Below are 17,191 nucleotides of genomic sequence, written 5' to 3'. Positions count from 1 at the left end.
TATCATTTCAGTGTCAGATAACAGGAAATAATAGTTTTCACCCCTGAGCTCTGAACTAATCATATGTTCTCTTGAGGACAAGAAATGTTTTGCTCTCTTTTAACTGACAGGAGGGCAGTGTATCTATGGTTAAGGATCTTTCCTGATCTCTGGTTTTCCGTGCTGACATCAAATCAAATGCAATCTTAAATCCTTTCTCTAACTAGACTTACAGGTGTTTCCAGAAGGCTCCATGCTTGACTACCCTGGCACATAGGAAATCTGATAGAAGTCTAGCTGCTACTCTTTCTCAGGCACTGTGCTGCTCATCAGGCATAATGCTTAATCGTTAAACTGAATCTAGTGGTGTTCTGGAGTCCGCAGCTGCAGTCATTAATGCTACCATGGCATAAACATGATTTGCCTATTGGGCTGGTCAATTTAACCTTTGTCATATTAAAACTGAGCTACTTTCAGTGTCCCCAAATTATACATATATAAAGTTAACTCAACTTGCTCTTGGATTTTTTTTTTTTTAATTTTAAAGGGAAGAATTGTCCTGTGTGTTTTTCTTTGTTAGTCCAAATTGAACTGGGCTAATATTATGGCCACAATTCCTAGTGTAGTATATGGCATCTCTTTATTTTTACTTCCAGGAAAAAGGATGCAAAAAACAAATGGTAATTAAGGAGTTTGCTTTTCTTGTGTAAATAGACAGTATGGGCACTGCACTATTTCATGTCTTCAACTTCTGAAAAGCAGTGCATGTATCATATTTGACTAATTATGAGAGAACTAAAAGCTTTTTGAGTATTAATTTTTATTTTACTACTAAAATAATTAGTTTTACCCTAACCAGTAAGAGCTGGTATTTGAGGCAAGAAAAGAGGTATTTGTACTTTTTATTTTCTTCCTACAAATTTCTACCCTTAATTTTCATAACATTTAACATTCTGAAATGGGAGTGTTTCTCAGTATTTTGAATGGAAAGTAATTGCTGCTTCCTTGTGTTTATTTTCATTCTTGCATTTACTTTGCTTGGTTTCCACCTAAAGTAATTTTTCGCATGGTTTTTGGCTGGAATTTTGGTTTGCAGGTTACCGCAACTTTTTCTTTGCTTCATTGCCATTTTTTCTGATTGCCTCTTTTTTTTCTTTTCGCTTCCTTTTTCTTTCTTCGCATTGCCATCTACAGCCAGGCTATGTAAGAGATTTGGTAAGTTCTTCATATTTACAAAAAAAAAAGAGGAAGAAATAAATTTATTAACTCTTTGTGTGTGTGTGTGTATATATATATATATATATATATATACATATGTATGTGTGTGTGTGTATATATATATACATACACATACACACACATATGAGTATACTGTTTAATAATAGAATGTGGGTCTCAAGTTTGGCAATTATGTACTAATAGTATTTTTTTCCCTTATGATACATGAGAACTAAAATTAAGAATATCTTTTAGTTTAGAAATATTTAATATATTACTTTATTAAAATTCCCAAATGTAACTTCAGATATTTTCTATTTTCAACTCTTACAATATATGATTTTGTGGTGGGATACAAAATTCAGTCTTTCAATCATAATTCTGCCATGAAAGAAAAATGTCCAATGGTAAAGATGATATTTAATCATATTTAGATAACAGCAAGAATTTTGGAGGCCCATCAGAACGTAGCCCAGATGAGTCTGATTGAAGCTAAGATGAGATTCATTCAAGCTTGGCAGTCATTACCTGAATTTGGCATCACACACTTCATTGCAAGGTCAGTGGTCCTACTAAGTACCTCTATAAACCTTAATCTGCATTTTCACTTCCTCTGCTTCCTGTAATTAGAAGCTAAACATCTAACAGTCACATTAACCTGTTCTACAGTAAAATTTAAGGACTGTTCGGATGTATTTGCTGTATTTTTAACTTTTTCATTATAAACTCAGAATGATTATATTTCTGTTTTTATTCATACAAGAATAGCATTTTTATTTAGGGTTAGAGAGAACTTGTCTGGAAGAAAAACAGACCTATATGTTCTCCCACATATGCACGTTTTTAAATGTTTGGTTTTTTCAATGCTGCAGGTTCCAAGGGGGCAAGAAAGAAGAGCTTATTGGAATTGCATACAACAGATTAATTAGGATGGATGCCAGCACAGGAGATGCCATTAAAACATGGCGCTTCAGCAACATGAAGCAGTGGAATGTTAACTGGGAGATCAAAATGGTAAATAGTGGGGCTGCAATTGTAACTCAGTGGTAGAGCGCTTTCCTAGTACATGTGAGGCACTGGGTTTGATCCTCAGCACCACATAAAAATAAATAAATAAATAAAATAAAGGTATTGTATCCATCTGCAACTTAAAAAAAATTTTTAAAAAAAGGTAAACTAACAACAGTGCTACCTAAATATATAGTCTTTATGATAAAATCTAGTAAGTTAAACAGGCCTCATAAGTACTGAATATTTTTATCATTATTTCTTAAAGTACAGACCATGGTTAGTTACTTATTTCTCACTTAAACTTGCCAGTTTCATAACTAAAATTCTAAAGATATAACAATTTGCTTAGAATATTGCTTGATCTTTTTTAGGGTTGTCTTTCTACAGTGAATAAGTCCCTTCCACTTAGAATAGCATCACTATATATTGAATGCCTCCTTTGTGCCAGGAATAATAGATGTTTAATATCTATATCCTGTCTCTAAACCTCATCACAGCCTTCTAAGGTAGATGGGATGTCTGTACTTTACAAATGAGGCCACTCAAATTTAGAGGCCAAAGGGCCACCATTGTTCATGACCACAAACAGTAAAAAACAGATTCAGTATTCAACCTAATACAGTTTGGGGGTCTAAAGCCTGGCACATGTACCACTATATATTATGTTGCTGCTAACCTTATTATTTAAAATAAAGAGGCCAGGCACAATGGCTTGGAAGGCTGAGGCAGAGGATTGGGAATTCAAAGGCACCCTCAGCAATGGCGAGGTGCTAAATCCTGTGTCTAAATAACATATAAAATAGGGCTGGGGTTGTTGCTCAGTGGTTGGATTGGCCCTGAATTCAATCCCTGGTACCAAAAACATAAAATAAACAGAATCATTTACTAAAAAGTCATTTGGTTTAGACTCAGATTGGATATGTTGTATCAGTTCCTGTCACTTAATAAAACTCATTTCTGAAATATTTAAACAAGATACCTAAAGGTTAATATTAAAGCAAATATTAAATAAAACACAGGAAGTAGATTTTCTCCCAGGACTTCGAGACAGAATTGAATCACCAGAGACCACTTGGGAACTTAATGACCTAAAACCCTTGTGTTCAGTCTTCCTCTTCAGAACTTGAAAACTAAAAGGATGGGGGTGGGGGAGGATAGCAAACTTTCCTTATTCTTTCAGCTTAAAGGCATTATTACTTTAGTGTTTTAGAAGAGTAATTATTTGAGGATTGACATGTTTTATGATTAGGGCAGGCCTTAAACAGCACAGTAGCTTCACAGGACCCAGCCACATGGAGTTTTCCTGGAACTGATAGTTCTCTGTCTTTGTTTTAGGTCACCGTAGAGTTTGCAGATGAAGTCCGATTGTCCTTCATTTGTACTGAAGTAGATTGCAAAGTGGTTCATGAATTTATTGGTGGCTACATATTTCTCTCAACACGTGCAAAAGACCAGAATGAGAGTTTAGATGAAGAGATGTTCTACAAACTTACTAGTGGTTGGGTGTGAATAGAAATACTATATAATGAAACTCCATGGCCATAACAATATTTAACTTTAAAAGCTGTTGTTTGTTATATGCTGCTTGATAAAGTAAGCTTGAAATTTATCATTTTATCATGAAAAACTTTTTTGCCTTACCAGACTGATTAATATGTGCACTAACAAGCACGACTAGTAATCTGCTAAAATGATACAATAAATGGACTATTGAATATGGCACACATTCCTTACGAAAGTGAAATAGTGGGCAAATCAGAAATAAACCATCAGTGATTTAAGCAAGCCAAATTGTAAGAAATAAGCCATCTACTCTAAAGTTATGCAGGGCTTAACCTATATGAAGTCTATTTATCATGTTTAATGCATGTATTTTAATGTATTTTAATTTGATTTAATGTTTTAAAATAACCTTCCAGTAGCCATTTAATCCCCCTCCCCAAATATAAAATCAGGCATACAAAAAATGCCTGATATTTAATAATGTCATTATTTGACCTTGAAGGAAAATGCTGTTAGTCTGTTACGCTTTGTTTTTGTCCTTGAATAAGCATGTGTGTATATTGTCTTGTGTTTTTATTTTTACACCATATTGTATTACTCTTATAGTATGCACCAGCATATTCACTATCTGCCTAAAATATGCAATTTTTGCATTACAATATGAAGTAAAGGTCTATGAAGTATAAATTTTGTGTAACTAATGTACAAACACAAATTTTATAAAATTGTACAGTTTTTTTAAAAAACTTCACAACTAGAAATGGCTTAAATGTAGCATCCTTGCATTAGTTAAATGCTTTTAAAAGATAATTAATATGCAGTTTTAATATCTGCTAAATTAAGAATGACTTCATTTATGGTCATGATTTGCCACAATGTCCTTAACTCTTATGCCTGGACTAGGCAACGTTCTAGTCTGTTGCGCTGTTACAATCTGCATTGGTGCTAGTCAGAAAATTCCTAGGTCACATAGCTCAAAAGGGTGCCAGGGAGGGGTGGATTACCAGTATTGTCCAATAATCCATGGTTTAAAGACTGTATAAATGCATCTTATTTTAAATAAAAGCAAAACCTTTTATTTAATATTTCTTTTTGTAGTACTTTTCTTTTAATGTTTATATAACATTAACTTTGTAGAGGTGAACCTTTGCCTTTGGAAAAGCTTTGCCTACATCTTATGTTGTGAGAAAACTGACTAGTGTTCCAAAGTGTCACAAGATATAGATGCTTTATCCTAAGGTAAAGTCTTGCACTTACATTGAAAATCCCCCATTTTTCCTAATACTGAAAAATTAATGTAGAATATCTAAATTGTTAGAAATGTAGTTACAAACAGAAGTTTACTCAAGCAGAATTTGCTTTGAACAGCAAAATAATTCTTGGTCTTTAAAAAAAAAAAAAGTTGTGAATAATTTACTCCCTGAAATTTCAATCCTGGACTTTCTCCATTACCCCTTGTTTCTAATCAGGCTAATACCTGTTGATTTTTCCTTTATGCAGCCTTGCATCCTTCTCTTGTCATTGCTGTCAGTATCATCCAAGTCAGTTCTTTGTGCTGTGCCTGCTGGCTGCGCTTCCTGGGCATTTAGGTCTTCACCTGTCCAAATGTCTGTCTAGCATTTTTAAAACTTTAGAGCTCAAGATTCTTCCTTACTTTCAAGTTTGCTTAGGGCCAAAAATTCTCTTTTCCAATTGCCAGCCATAATTAATGAGTAGCCATTAATTTCTCCTGAGGATTTGTCCTGAGGAATCCTGTGGGCAGTGGCCTCTTTACAGAAATAACAAGAAATGGAGAAGGTTGGGGTGGGGGGACACTGCTGAGGCCTCCAGAGACCTGGCTTGAGGTTTCTGCTCTTTGTGAGTCAAGTTCATGTGGACATGAAGGTACTGGGGACAGGATGCCAACCAAGCTCCCTTCCAACCCTGTTTCTCTTAAATCAGCAGGTTAGAGACCTGAAAGCCCCTGATGTAGTTAATCAGTAATCTCAACTCAGTACAACCTTGAACTTCAAAAGTCAGGGAACTGGAGATGTGAACTTTTACTGTAAAAGAGAACTCAGTTGGATTTCTTGACTCTGCATTCTTACATAGGTCACAAAACAAAAGATTGGGTAGACTACTTTTTTCAGACTGTATTTGTTCTTTCCTGTGTTCTTTATTAGCAATTTGTGATGATTACCAGCCTGGGTTCCTTAATCTTAATTTATCTGGAAGAATAACACATAGGGTCAAAAAGTATTTAAAAGTCCTCAGTACTGGGCTACCTTGAATATAATAACTTCTCAGTAAAATGTGAGGGTATTTTTTTATTCAGCTTCTTCTTATCCTCTGGAATACATCTTTATCCTATGTGTTTCATAACAATTTCTGCCCCCTCTCATTAAGCCTGACAAGGGTTGCAGCTGTTTTTACTGACCACTTAAAACATGGTAATGCCTTCACTACTTTGATAATTTAGAAAAAGTAAGAGAAAGGACCTTTCTGAAACACATCCTGAGACAAGATCATCACTGAAACTGAATGCCTCCCCCTGAGCAGCTACCATTTATGCTGCTTTATTCTGTAATTGTAACCACTGATGGAAAAAGGTCATCACCTCCAAAACACTTGTGGCTACTGTAGGTATCCCTTCTCTGTGACGCCATATACTTGCAGAAGAAAATCAAGGACGAGTTGACCTGTTGTATAAGTATAGTCTAGTAGGGTACAAGGACAAATTGATCTCATTTTTATTCTGTTGATACGTCTCAGTCCTCGCTACCTAGTCATATACAGGAAGAAGCTGTTTACTGGAGAGCTCTGTGCTCTTCAACAAATTAACTGTGTCTTTATCTGTTTGAACTGCCTTGGCTTGATAGCTCTAGACTGCGGGGAGGAGGTAGAGACAAGTGACAGGAAATGGGAAATTACAATCTGGGTGAGGGGAATGCAGTTCTCAGTGGATTGCAGGGCTACCCAGAACAGGAAACAGTGCAGCCCAAAAGCCTTATCTGGTGACCTTATTTCCCACTGTGCTGATTCCACTCTTGTTTTCTCTGCTTTATTTAATAAACAAGACAAAGTTTCCCAGGCTGAATGTGTACATTAAAATTCCCTGTACCCTTAGTAAATGGTTTCCAGCACACACATTCCCAGTTGCGTTTCCCCTTTGATGGCTGTGCATGGTCCTGCAGACAGCTAAAAATTACAAGCACTTAAAATAATTTGAGACCATTATTTCATGAGATCTAATTATAGTCTCGTGTGGCTTCACCAGCCAGGCATTATCCATTTACTGTTCAGGGAAGTGGTCCAGGTTCAATGTTAATTAAATTTTTGATTAAAAACAGCACAACCAAACAGATTTAAAATCATGTCTGTATTAATATAGCTTGTAGATACTGCACAGTAAAGAAAACACAAGCATAAAATTCTCATCTCTAAATTTTGTGAACTTTATGACCAAGTGAAATTCAAAGGATGCGTTAACTCTCAGGTTTACTAATCAAAATATCTAAACAACCTTGTTTCTATCTTTCTCGCCTCACTACAAATTCAGTTAGCTCTTAGAACATTCAGAAAATAGGAAAGCACAGGGCCAGGAATCGTGCTAGAGAGATAAACATTAACCAGAGTCTAAGAGACTCCAGAGACAATGCAAACTAGACAAGCCACACAACAGAAGGGTTTCCCAATGAATGGTGCTGTATGTTATATGTATGAAATAAAAGGATCCGGACCATTGCCTATTCATATAGGTATGTAGCAGTTCAATTCCAAATGGATTAAAGACTTCACTGTGAACAGCAAAATTACAAAACTTTTAAAACATGACAGAGCTTACAGAGTTACTTACATAATATTGGGCAAAGATTTTGTGTGTTAAGATACAACAAGCACAAACCAATTACATTACAGTGAAAAAATATAATGGTATGTATTTTAAAGTTTGAAAGGCAAATCAAAATTGGGAGAAGCTAACTGACAGAGGATTAATACCCAGACTTTAAAATAAGAATGGATAAAACACTAGGTATTTTCACAAAGAGAAGACTTGAAATGGTCTGTAAATTTACAAAATACTGATCAACTTTACTAATATTCTGGAAATAAGGAAATATTTTTTTCTGTGCTGCCAGGGATTGAACCCAGGGCCTTGTGGCTGTTAAACACAAACTCTACCACTGAGCTACTTTCCCAGCCCTACAAATTTTAAATATAATTAAAATATAGTTTCACACCTACCATATTAGTAAATATTTAGTCTGGTGGAGTCATTGGAATACTTATTGTTCGTGGGAGTATAGCTGGAACATTTTGACATCATTGAGTAAAATCACAGATGAAGTTTACAATTTCACATGTACATACCCTGGAGAAGTTCCTACCTGTGTGCAGCAGGACATAAGCACAAGAGTACGCAGAGCACACTACTTAGAAGACAAAGAACCTGGAAACAAATGTCTGTAACAGTAGAATGATGGATTATATTTGGGTCCAAAAATGGAATCAAACCAGGTGCAGTGGCACATGTCTGTAAATCCAGCTACTTGGGAGGCTGAGACAGAAGGATCTGAAGTTTGAGGTTGGCCTCAGCAGTTTAGCAAGAGCCTGTCCTAAAATAACTTAAGAATTGGTGATGTAGCTCAATGGTGGAGTAGTTGCTTAGCATGCAGAAAGCCCAGTGCTGCTGAAAAAGAAAAAAGGAATTAGGGCTGGGGTTATGGCTCAGTGGTAGAGCACTCCCCTCGCACGTGCGAGATCCTGGGTTCGATCCTCAGCACCACATACAAAAATAAGCAAATGAAATAAAGGTGTTGTTCCAAAAAAAAAGAAAAAGAAAAAAGGAATCAAATAGCAATAAATTAATTCCACTACACAAAACAATATGGCTAAATCTCAACATAATGAATGTTAAACCCAAAACAGGAGACAAATAGTATGATTAAAGTTTTATAATATGCTGGATTTCTAAACATTAAAAAAATTAAAGTAGTAAATATTTTTCATTGTAGAGTAAAACTATTAAAACATGAATTATTGGAGGCTGGAATTGGGGCTCAGTGGTAGAGCACTTGCCTAGCACGTGTGAGGCACTGGGTTTGATTCTCAGCACCATATATAAATAAATAAAATAAAGGTCCATTGATAACTAAGACAATATTTAAAATAAAATAAAATAAAGGTGTTGTGTCCAACTAAAACTAAAAAATATTTTTAAAATGTTTTTTAAAAAAAAAAAAGGTGAACTGTTGGTGATTCTGAACTACACTGTGAAACAGGGACAGTAAAAATCACTGTAGTTAATAGAAGCAAGGCTTGTGCTTGACAGCAGCCCTTTTGCTCATTAAATGTGCTTTCCTGGGCCTGGATGAGATTAGCACATGAATCTGGTCCCTGCTGCCCAGTAAATCATGAACTGGTTGGCTGGCTTGCTGGCCTGGTTTAAGAATTGAGCTAATGAGCCCAGGGTCAGGGGTTCGGTCTCCTTGTGGTCCAGTTGACTTTGTTTCATATTGATAGGCCGAACCATTATCCTCTAAATGTAATGTCAGAAGAGGGACTGGACAAGAATAGATCCATTAGCTCTATTAAAAAACAAACTCTAAGGTCAAAGTTCTGCTCAGCATACAAATCACAGCCCTGTTACTTATAAACAATTGTGAAAACATCAACAAAAATCTTATGAAAGTGCCCAAGCTGTCGCTGAAAAACCGAAGAATTTACTTAATGCCTTTTTCTGCAGCCTGGATTGATTATCATAGGGGTCCCTGTACTTGAGATCCAGCCTTCTATAAATCCTAACTTTATGAAATGGGGATTCTGAAAATGATGTCGATTCTTAAGAAAATACCTTACACTTTTCATGATTTGAAAGTGCTTTACAAACTTGAAGCCAACAGGATAGGAAAGGTAGAACCAAAACCAAGCTACTTGCAATGTTCTGTCCAGACTTTGCTACTGTAACCACAGGTCAACACTGTGAACCTGACCTCTTCCACATGCCCCAAATTCTTCCAATGAAAATCTTTAAAGAGGGAACTGGACAGATGTTTTCTTTAATCTTCACTGGTTAAAACAAATCTGTGGAATGTAAAAATTCTAGAGCTTTTTGGCTGGTTTTTGTTTAGGCAAAACAACATGAATTCGACACTTGTTCCCCCTAGTCCCAAGAACTGCCTGAGGCCAAATTATGTTTGTTGTTTTGTTTTGTTTTCTTTATACCAGGGATTGAACCCAGCAGCACTTAACCACTGAGCCACATCCATCCCTAGCCCTTTCATTTTTTTATTTTGAGACAGGATCTCTCTAAATTGCTTAATGCCTGCCTCACTAAATTGCTGAGACTGGCTTTGAACTTGCAATCCTCCTCAGCCTCCCAAGCCACTGGGATTACAGGCATGCACCACTATACCCAGCTAAATGAATTGGAAACAAAGTTACTTATAAACCTATAAGATTTGATTATAGGGGCTGGGATTGCGGCTCAGCAGTAGAGCGCTCGCCTCAGCCCGGGCGGGACCCAGGTTCGATCCTCAGCACCACATAAAAATAAAGGCATTGTGTTGTGTCCATCTACACCTAAAAAATAAATAAATAAATTTTTTTTTAAAAAAGATTTGATTATAAACCCTTCTCTTTTTTTATACTCTGAGAAACTGAACTAAAAAAAAAATGTATTCCATCAAAGCCTGGGACATAGTCTTTTGCAATCTATTAGGCAACTGTTTTTTAAGAGGTAAGGGGTTTATAATAACTAATTGTTTGGTACCTAGTAAATTGGGTGCTATGCTTAAAAGGTCACAAGTCATAAAGGCCAGGCAGTTCATCCTGTTCCAAGAGATTGACATTTGGATACATTCCTCAGCCTGCCTAGACACTGGTCAGGCATGTAAAGCTGTGTGGTGAACTCTTTTTTTCAGAAAGGTAAGAAACTCTTCTTGTAAAGGAAAAGCCCCAAGTAGGTAACTAAAGCTAAAGGTAGAGAAGTAGAAAGCAAGGGACCTATGATCTTTTTTTGTTAATATTTTTTTTTGTTATAGTTGGACACAATATCTTTATTTCACCTATTTATTTTTATGTGGTGCTGAGGATCAAACCCAGGGTCTCACACAAGTGAGGTAAGTGTTCCACTTCTGAGACGCAGCCCCAGCTCACCTATGATCTTTTTAATGAATCTAATTCTGTTGAGTACTCAGAAGGAAGAGAATATCATATAAGTGACGTAAGGCCCAGAGATGAAAAGACTTCTTGGAAGACAGTTCCCAAGAAGGTTGATGCATGTCACATGATGGCTTATGACTAACATCGAGTTGCCGATGGAGGTGATAAGTGGTCACAAGGCAAAGAGAATGCTAGGGCTAGAGACACAGGAAAACTGCTTGATCAAGGCGGCACCAGCAGGACTTGGGAGGAAGCAGAGAGAAGCCCAGGGCATGCAAGCAGGAGGGTAAGGAGGAAGGTCCTGGCCAAATGACAAAAATGCAAACCCAGACACAGGAAAGGGCAGAGCCTCAAATATTTGAGATGATCTCTCTGAGATTTTAAAAAGAAAAGAAACTGGTTAAAATACTCAAAAAAATCATGTGGAGTAGTATGGTACATGCTCAGAGTTATTCAAATGAAGCTAAATTTAGTCAACTATTTCCCAAGTGCAGGTGGGAAAAACTGAACGTGAGGGAGACAAACCACTCAAAATCAACCCGAAGAAACAGAAAATAATATGTACGTGAGAAGCATCAGCTTTCACATAAATTAGTTTAAAGACTTCCGTATCTAAAAAGCAGTGGAGGAACAAAGATGAGAAACCAACAGAAATGATTTTACCCAAGTACAAGCTAAAGGAGCCCCCTGGAGCTTCCCAAAACAAGAAGTCATGGAGAAGACCCAGGGGAAGGCCAGCTTCCATTTTAAAAGATGCTCCCCACATGTATAATGAGGAGAATGATGGCCCAGAAACAGTCATGAGCACGTGAGCCCATCCTCAGGGGAGGACAAAGGGGAAGGGAAGAAATCACAGACCTCCAGCAAGAGCGCGGCAGCGTGGGAACCTCTCTGCGACATGCCAGAGACCTCAGGCCCCGAGCAGATGGGCCTGACTCTGCTCTTCCCAAACAAGACATGTTGTGGTACTCTGAGGAACTTCTGTGAAGGGACCTGGAAAGATGATTGCCGTAAATCAGTCTTCAAAGCCAGGTCTTTGTGGAAAATTCTATACTGGTTCTCTTAAAAAAAAAAAAAATGACACCAATAACCAGCACTATTAAAGCAATTAAAAAGTGACCAGAGACACCTGCACTCATGACATCATGGAGAGTCCCTCCCTGAGCCCCTCTAGAATGTCCCTACAAGGTACACACAGTTCACTAGGGACTGTCAGCCTGGGAGCTAGGAGGGCATGCTCATCCTTACAAGGCCAGTGTCTGACATAAAGAAGGGCTCAGAACAAACTTCTTGAATGAAGGAAAGAAAGAATCCAGCAGCAGAAAAAAGGATTCACCTTTGGCAGTGTGTGGCAGGGTGTAAAAGGAGTTTTTGAAACATACAGTGGGAACTATATTCTAGACCTGAGATTGGATATGGCTGTGTGCTTGGTTTTTTGTTTTTTTTTTTAATTAGCCAGCTGTGGATTTTTTTTTCCTTTCTTTTTTCTTTTTTCCTGCTATTTTTAGATCCAAAAATCTTAGCCTCCTCCCCTACTACTAGCTGTTTTGAAGTTAGGAAACACAGCCAATTTAAATATTAGACCAATCAAAACAACCCAGAGTCAGGTGCTCTCAAAAGAAAAAACAAAGAAGTTCAAATTTGAAAACCAAACAAACAAGAAAAAATGTTCAGGACTGCCTGTGAGATCCTTTTATGTGTTTCATGTTAGGAGTGTGAAGAAGACAGTCTCATGGAGACAAAGTTGTTAAATTCTCAAGTTAAACTTGAATCCACTGCAAACCCCTAACTGCTTCTCACCCAAACCTTCTACATGACTCTAACGTGCTTATTCTCCAAATATCAAAGACAGTCACCTTCGAATTAAACAAAAGAATTTTCCAAAACCAATTAAGAAGATTTTTTTTAATGATTTTTTTGAGATTCAAGATAGTTGATTAGAGGCACCCAACACCCATTTCCTCCTCCACAAAGCACTGAAGAAGCAAGTTTATAGACACATTTCCAGGTGAGTGAACATGAGAGAACACTAGAAATCAGCAAGAGAGAAACTGAAACCTTGTAAGATTCAGAGATTTTGAACAAGAGCATAGTAAAAGAAAGAAAAATCCATGCACCTGCTGCCAACCTTGATTCTACAGCTGGGTATGGGAATCTCCCCTCCATAGGCGTAAGGGTAACAGAGTCCCAACAAACTGCTTCACAGTGCAGATGCTGGAGTCCTAGCTACTCCAAGTTTCACAATCCTCACCGGCTGGCAGCCCACTTATCTAAGTGTCATGAAAAAGCCTTGTTTTGGAAAAGGATCTGACATTATCTCCCAGGGAACACCCAGGGTGCTGTGCCCAGGAAGTATCTTAAGAAGTGAGCTATTGTCTGAGTTTGGGCTTCTGTAAGGGTCAGAAACCCCTCATATTCCCATCTCTGACACTCCACTGCACTAGTTTAAGGGGTAACTGCCTTGTGAACCCAACTTGGCTCAGCAGAATGTGACCTAAGCCCGCTGGGTACCCGACATTGTTGGGAATGAGGGTTGCCACATGGAAGGGAATAGAGGGTGCTACCCTTGAAAACCAGGAAACTGGGTGTTTCCCCTCTGAGAATAAGGGTATGGCCAGCTGCCTGGGAACTTGTGCAAGTTCCAGGACTGAAGGCAGGTGCCCATGTGGTTCCCACCACTGCACCTGGTTCGGGTGCCTGTCACTGACAGGGCAGGGAGGGAACCATGGTTCTCTCTGCTGCCTCATCCACAGGGCATGCTGAGGGAGCCTTGCGCAGCTCTGTGGCTCCAGCCATCCCCCGACCCCAGGTTATGCTCAGCAAGAGGGTGCCAGATCAACTTTACCCCATTGCACCCAGCTTCCGCTCACTCTCAGCAGACACTTAGCTAAAGGAGTGTGGATCAGGGGAGTTGCAACCCGACCACTGGGCACACGCAGCCAAAAGAGGTCCTAAAAGGAACCTTGACTGGCTCTAGTCTTGGTCTCATTCCCAGTAGTAATGCCACCAGGGTTTCTACTGCCGCTCCATCTAGGTGGCTCCCACCACACCCACCCTGCACGTGGTTTGAAAATGCACTGCTGTCAGGACTGGGTGTGGGCCACACAGGGGGGCTGTGGTTCCCTCCACCACCACTCCCCGTGTATGGTCCAAAGCCAAGTGCTTCAGGCCCCTCACCACTGCCACAGGCCCTTGCTAACAGCAGAGCTAGCATCAACAGTGCCCATGAAACACCCTTCTCATGATACGGGCCACCAGTCCCATTGTAGGAAAAGTCCCCACACAGTGAGTACCCCACACACTACTACCTACACCACACCTGCCTTAACTGCTATGTCCTCACTTTTTCATGGGCCAGAGACTCGGTTTGTCCAACTCCACTATGTCATACACTATGCCAAAAGGCATTCATCATAGCCAAGAAGCTATAGGGAGATGACACTGTGGTTCCCAGCTAATACCCAACACATATATCAGGAGAAAGCTACTTACTAAGAAGGTCACCCCATAAAAGTGATAGAGGTATCTGGCCAATCTCAACAGGGAATAAAATATTGGGGGGAAAAAAGGTAATATGATACCTTCAGAAAAACTTAACAATTCTCTAACAGATTCCAAAGAAACCCATAATGAACAAAATGCCTGATAAAGAATTTAAAAGTATGATTATAAAAATCTCAATGAGAGCCAAGGGAATACAGATAATAGTTATATAAAATTAAGGCAATGCAGGATCTGAGAGAGAAGTTCAGCAAAGAGAGAGTCTAAAAAGAAACAGCAATCTTGGAAAAGAAGAGCTCAATAGTCAAATTTTAAAATTCCTTAAAAGCCACTAGACTAGATCAAATAGAAGAAAGGATATCTGAAATATAAGAGAGAGAGAGAGTTAGGGGGAGAAGGGAAGGAAGAAGGAAGAAAGGAAGAGAAGAGGGAGGAAGAAGAGAGTATTCAAGACCTATGGGCTGGGCATAGTAGTACATACCTGTAATCCCAGAGGGCCAAGAGGCTGAGGCAGGAGGATCACAAGTTCAAAGCCAGCCTCAAAAATTTAGCTAGGCCCTAAGCGTCTCAGTGAGACCCTGTCCCTAAATAAAATATAAAAAAGAACTGGGGATGTGGCTCAGTGGTTTGGCCCCTCTGGGTTCAATCCCCAGTACCAAAAAACCCCACCAAAAAAAAAACCCCTATGGGACAACACTAAACAAACAAATCTCTGCATTTTAGGAATACCTGAAGCATCCAACATGGACACCCCAGGAGGTCACTCTCCCTGGGCTCTGTTTAAGTGGCCCAGAAGAGAACAGGGTTCTGTCCCATGATGTACAGTCCCTTTCACAATGGTGGAGATAAAAACGGGCTTTGTGTCTGCACTTGCTTATTCCTACAACTGCTCAGTCCTGTGAACAATGATTGAGATAACAAACCACGGAGTGAATGTCTAGTATGCTGAGATTTTTAATTAGATTAAGATATTCAAGAATCTAATTTTTTAAAATTTTCATTCAGAAAAATAAAATAATACCTGAAGACAAGGAAAACAAAGTTAGGTACAGTAAACCTAGTCAATAATATAAGAGCAGAAAGATTCCCCAATCTTGGGAAAGATATGGATAGCAATGAACAGGAGGCTTATAAGACCAGTAAAAAACTTCACCAGAGCATATTATAGTCAAACAATAAAAATGAACAAGACATGGCTGGGATATAGCTCAGTGGTAGAGAACTTGCCTAGTATGCATTAGGTCCTGAGTTCAATTCCCAGTACCATGGCGAAAGAAATAAAAGTATAAGACAAAGAACAAATTCTAAAATCTTCAAGAGAAAAGTGCCCTCATCATTTGTTTAACAATTCGAGTTAGCCAACCCTCAAGTGTGGTATCTCATTTAATGGAATCTTTAAAAGAAAAAGTATTATTAGACATATCTTTTCCAAAATTGAAGGTGCTTTCTTTCCTACCCAAAAACTTATTAGCTACTGGATTATTTTGGTTAGAGATTACCTCAAATAACAATAATAATTCCAAGCAGGGAAAATGATCCCTAAAATGTAAATAAAGGAAACATGAGCTAATCTGGCAAGGCATCCAATACTAAGGTTAAATATGTTTTTGCTTAGTATTTAATTTTTTTTTCAAGCATCGTGTTAATGGGAAGGCCACACAGTCTACCTGATGGCAGCTGAAATTAATCAAACCTTGAGGCTCTGAATGTTGAACAACATAAAAAACACAAGTAGATGCTGAATGAAAGATAATAGAAAATGGAAACCCCAGCTTGCCCAAGATAACATGAGATAGCTTCTCTCTTTAGCTTCTTAAAAACAGTCCTGTGATCTGTTAAAGAGAAAAGCATGGGCAAGAGCGATTTCTGATATCGTGTACTCTAGCGTCACAAGTCTAGTCTTGCAACAGAGCAAAGACCACAAAGGGAGACGTGCTTAGCTCTATCAGAAAAGAGGAAACCCTCCCAAGGGAACAAAGGAAGGGTTTATAGCTTCAGTGGCTGAAGCTTCTTATGAGACTAACATCCATCAATGGTTAAATCCCCCGGGTCAAGTGGATGATTAGTGAGGCATTAATGACAAGTAAGTTTTGAGTGTGATCCAGGAACATCTATCCCTTCATGAGCAAAAGGGGCTTTAGGGACAACCAAATTTTAAAACTACTTTTTTTTCTACAATTAGTATATATGACTATGGTCAGAAACAGAAGCTTTCAGAATAAAACAAAACAAACATCATCCTTTAGTAATTTAAAAGATATCCCAATTCTTGAAAGATACAGATGGGATTATTAAAATATCCTGAATTCACCAGAGCATACTTATCCCAACATCAATGAATTAATCTATTGAATATATGCTATTTTTAAATTTTTTTTGTCATTAATGAAGACAAGATGAACAGCATGTCTTTATTTTATTTATTTATTTTGTGGTGCTAGGGACCAAACACAGTGCCTCACACATGCTAGGCAAGTGCTCTGCATGGAGCTACAGCCCCAGCCCAATATATGCTATTTAAATAAGTACAATCAACTCAAATCAGATACATAAGGAGACAGAATTGTATATGTGCATGAAATAGAGGTAGAGGCAACTGTCACAAAAAGAAGATCCTTTAGCTAGAGATTTTTCAGTATTTTTAAAAAAATTTTTCCCTTAAAAGACATACAACACCTAAAAGCAATGTCACGCTGGGCAAGGTGACACACACCTGTAATGTCAAGCAACCTGGGAGGCTGAGGCAGGAGGATGCATCAACAACTTAGCAAGACCCTGTCTCAAAATAAAAAATAAAAGAGATCAGGGATGTGGCTCAGCATTGAAGCACTTCTGG

General features: G+C 38.3%; 1 protein-coding gene, 1 long non-coding RNA gene and 1 other non-coding gene across 7 annotated transcripts in view; 2 read left to right on the top strand and 1 right to left on the bottom strand.

Moving 5' to 3' along the window:
- The window catches only part of Fermt2 (FERM domain containing kindlin 2), a 78,781-nt gene extending 73,985 nt beyond the window's left edge, over positions 1-4,796 (top strand). For 3 of the 5 annotated variants that reach the window (XM_021735067.3, XM_021735066.3, XM_078049917.1), the window contains 4 exons: positions 1,174-1,194; positions 1,632-1,756; positions 2,070-2,211; positions 3,544-4,796. In XM_021735067.3, the coding sequence (XP_021590742.1) occupies positions 1,174-1,194; positions 1,632-1,756; positions 2,070-2,211; positions 3,544-3,717 (462 nt within the window). In that variant the 3' untranslated portion in view covers positions 3,718-4,796. The remainder of the gene's footprint in view (positions 1-1,173; positions 1,195-1,631; positions 1,757-2,069; positions 2,212-3,543) is intronic. The other 2 variants (XM_005337972.5, XM_013364108.4) reach the window with 1 other exon arrangement.
- Positions 1-17,191, bottom strand: part of LOC144377783 (uncharacterized) — an 87,477-nt gene that overhangs the window by 67,545 nt on the left and 2,741 nt on the right. The window contains exon 2 of the long non-coding RNA XR_013438873.1: positions 11,713-11,847. This is a non-coding gene — a long non-coding RNA (uncharacterized LOC144377783). The remainder of the gene's footprint in view (positions 1-11,712; positions 11,848-17,191) is intronic.
- On the top strand, positions 15,094-15,294 carry LOC120887000 (small nucleolar RNA SNORA73 family). The gene has a single exon (XR_005730172.1). It is a non-coding gene; the product is annotated as a small nucleolar RNA SNORA73 family (small nucleolar RNA).

This window comes from Ictidomys tridecemlineatus, chromosome 5 (genome assembly GCF_052094955.1).
Source record: "Ictidomys tridecemlineatus isolate mIctTri1 chromosome 5, mIctTri1.hap1, whole genome shotgun sequence".
NCBI classification, from domain to species: Eukaryota; Metazoa; Chordata; class Mammalia; order Rodentia; family Sciuridae; genus Ictidomys; species Ictidomys tridecemlineatus.
This window is presented reverse-complemented; position numbering and strand designations above follow the sequence as displayed.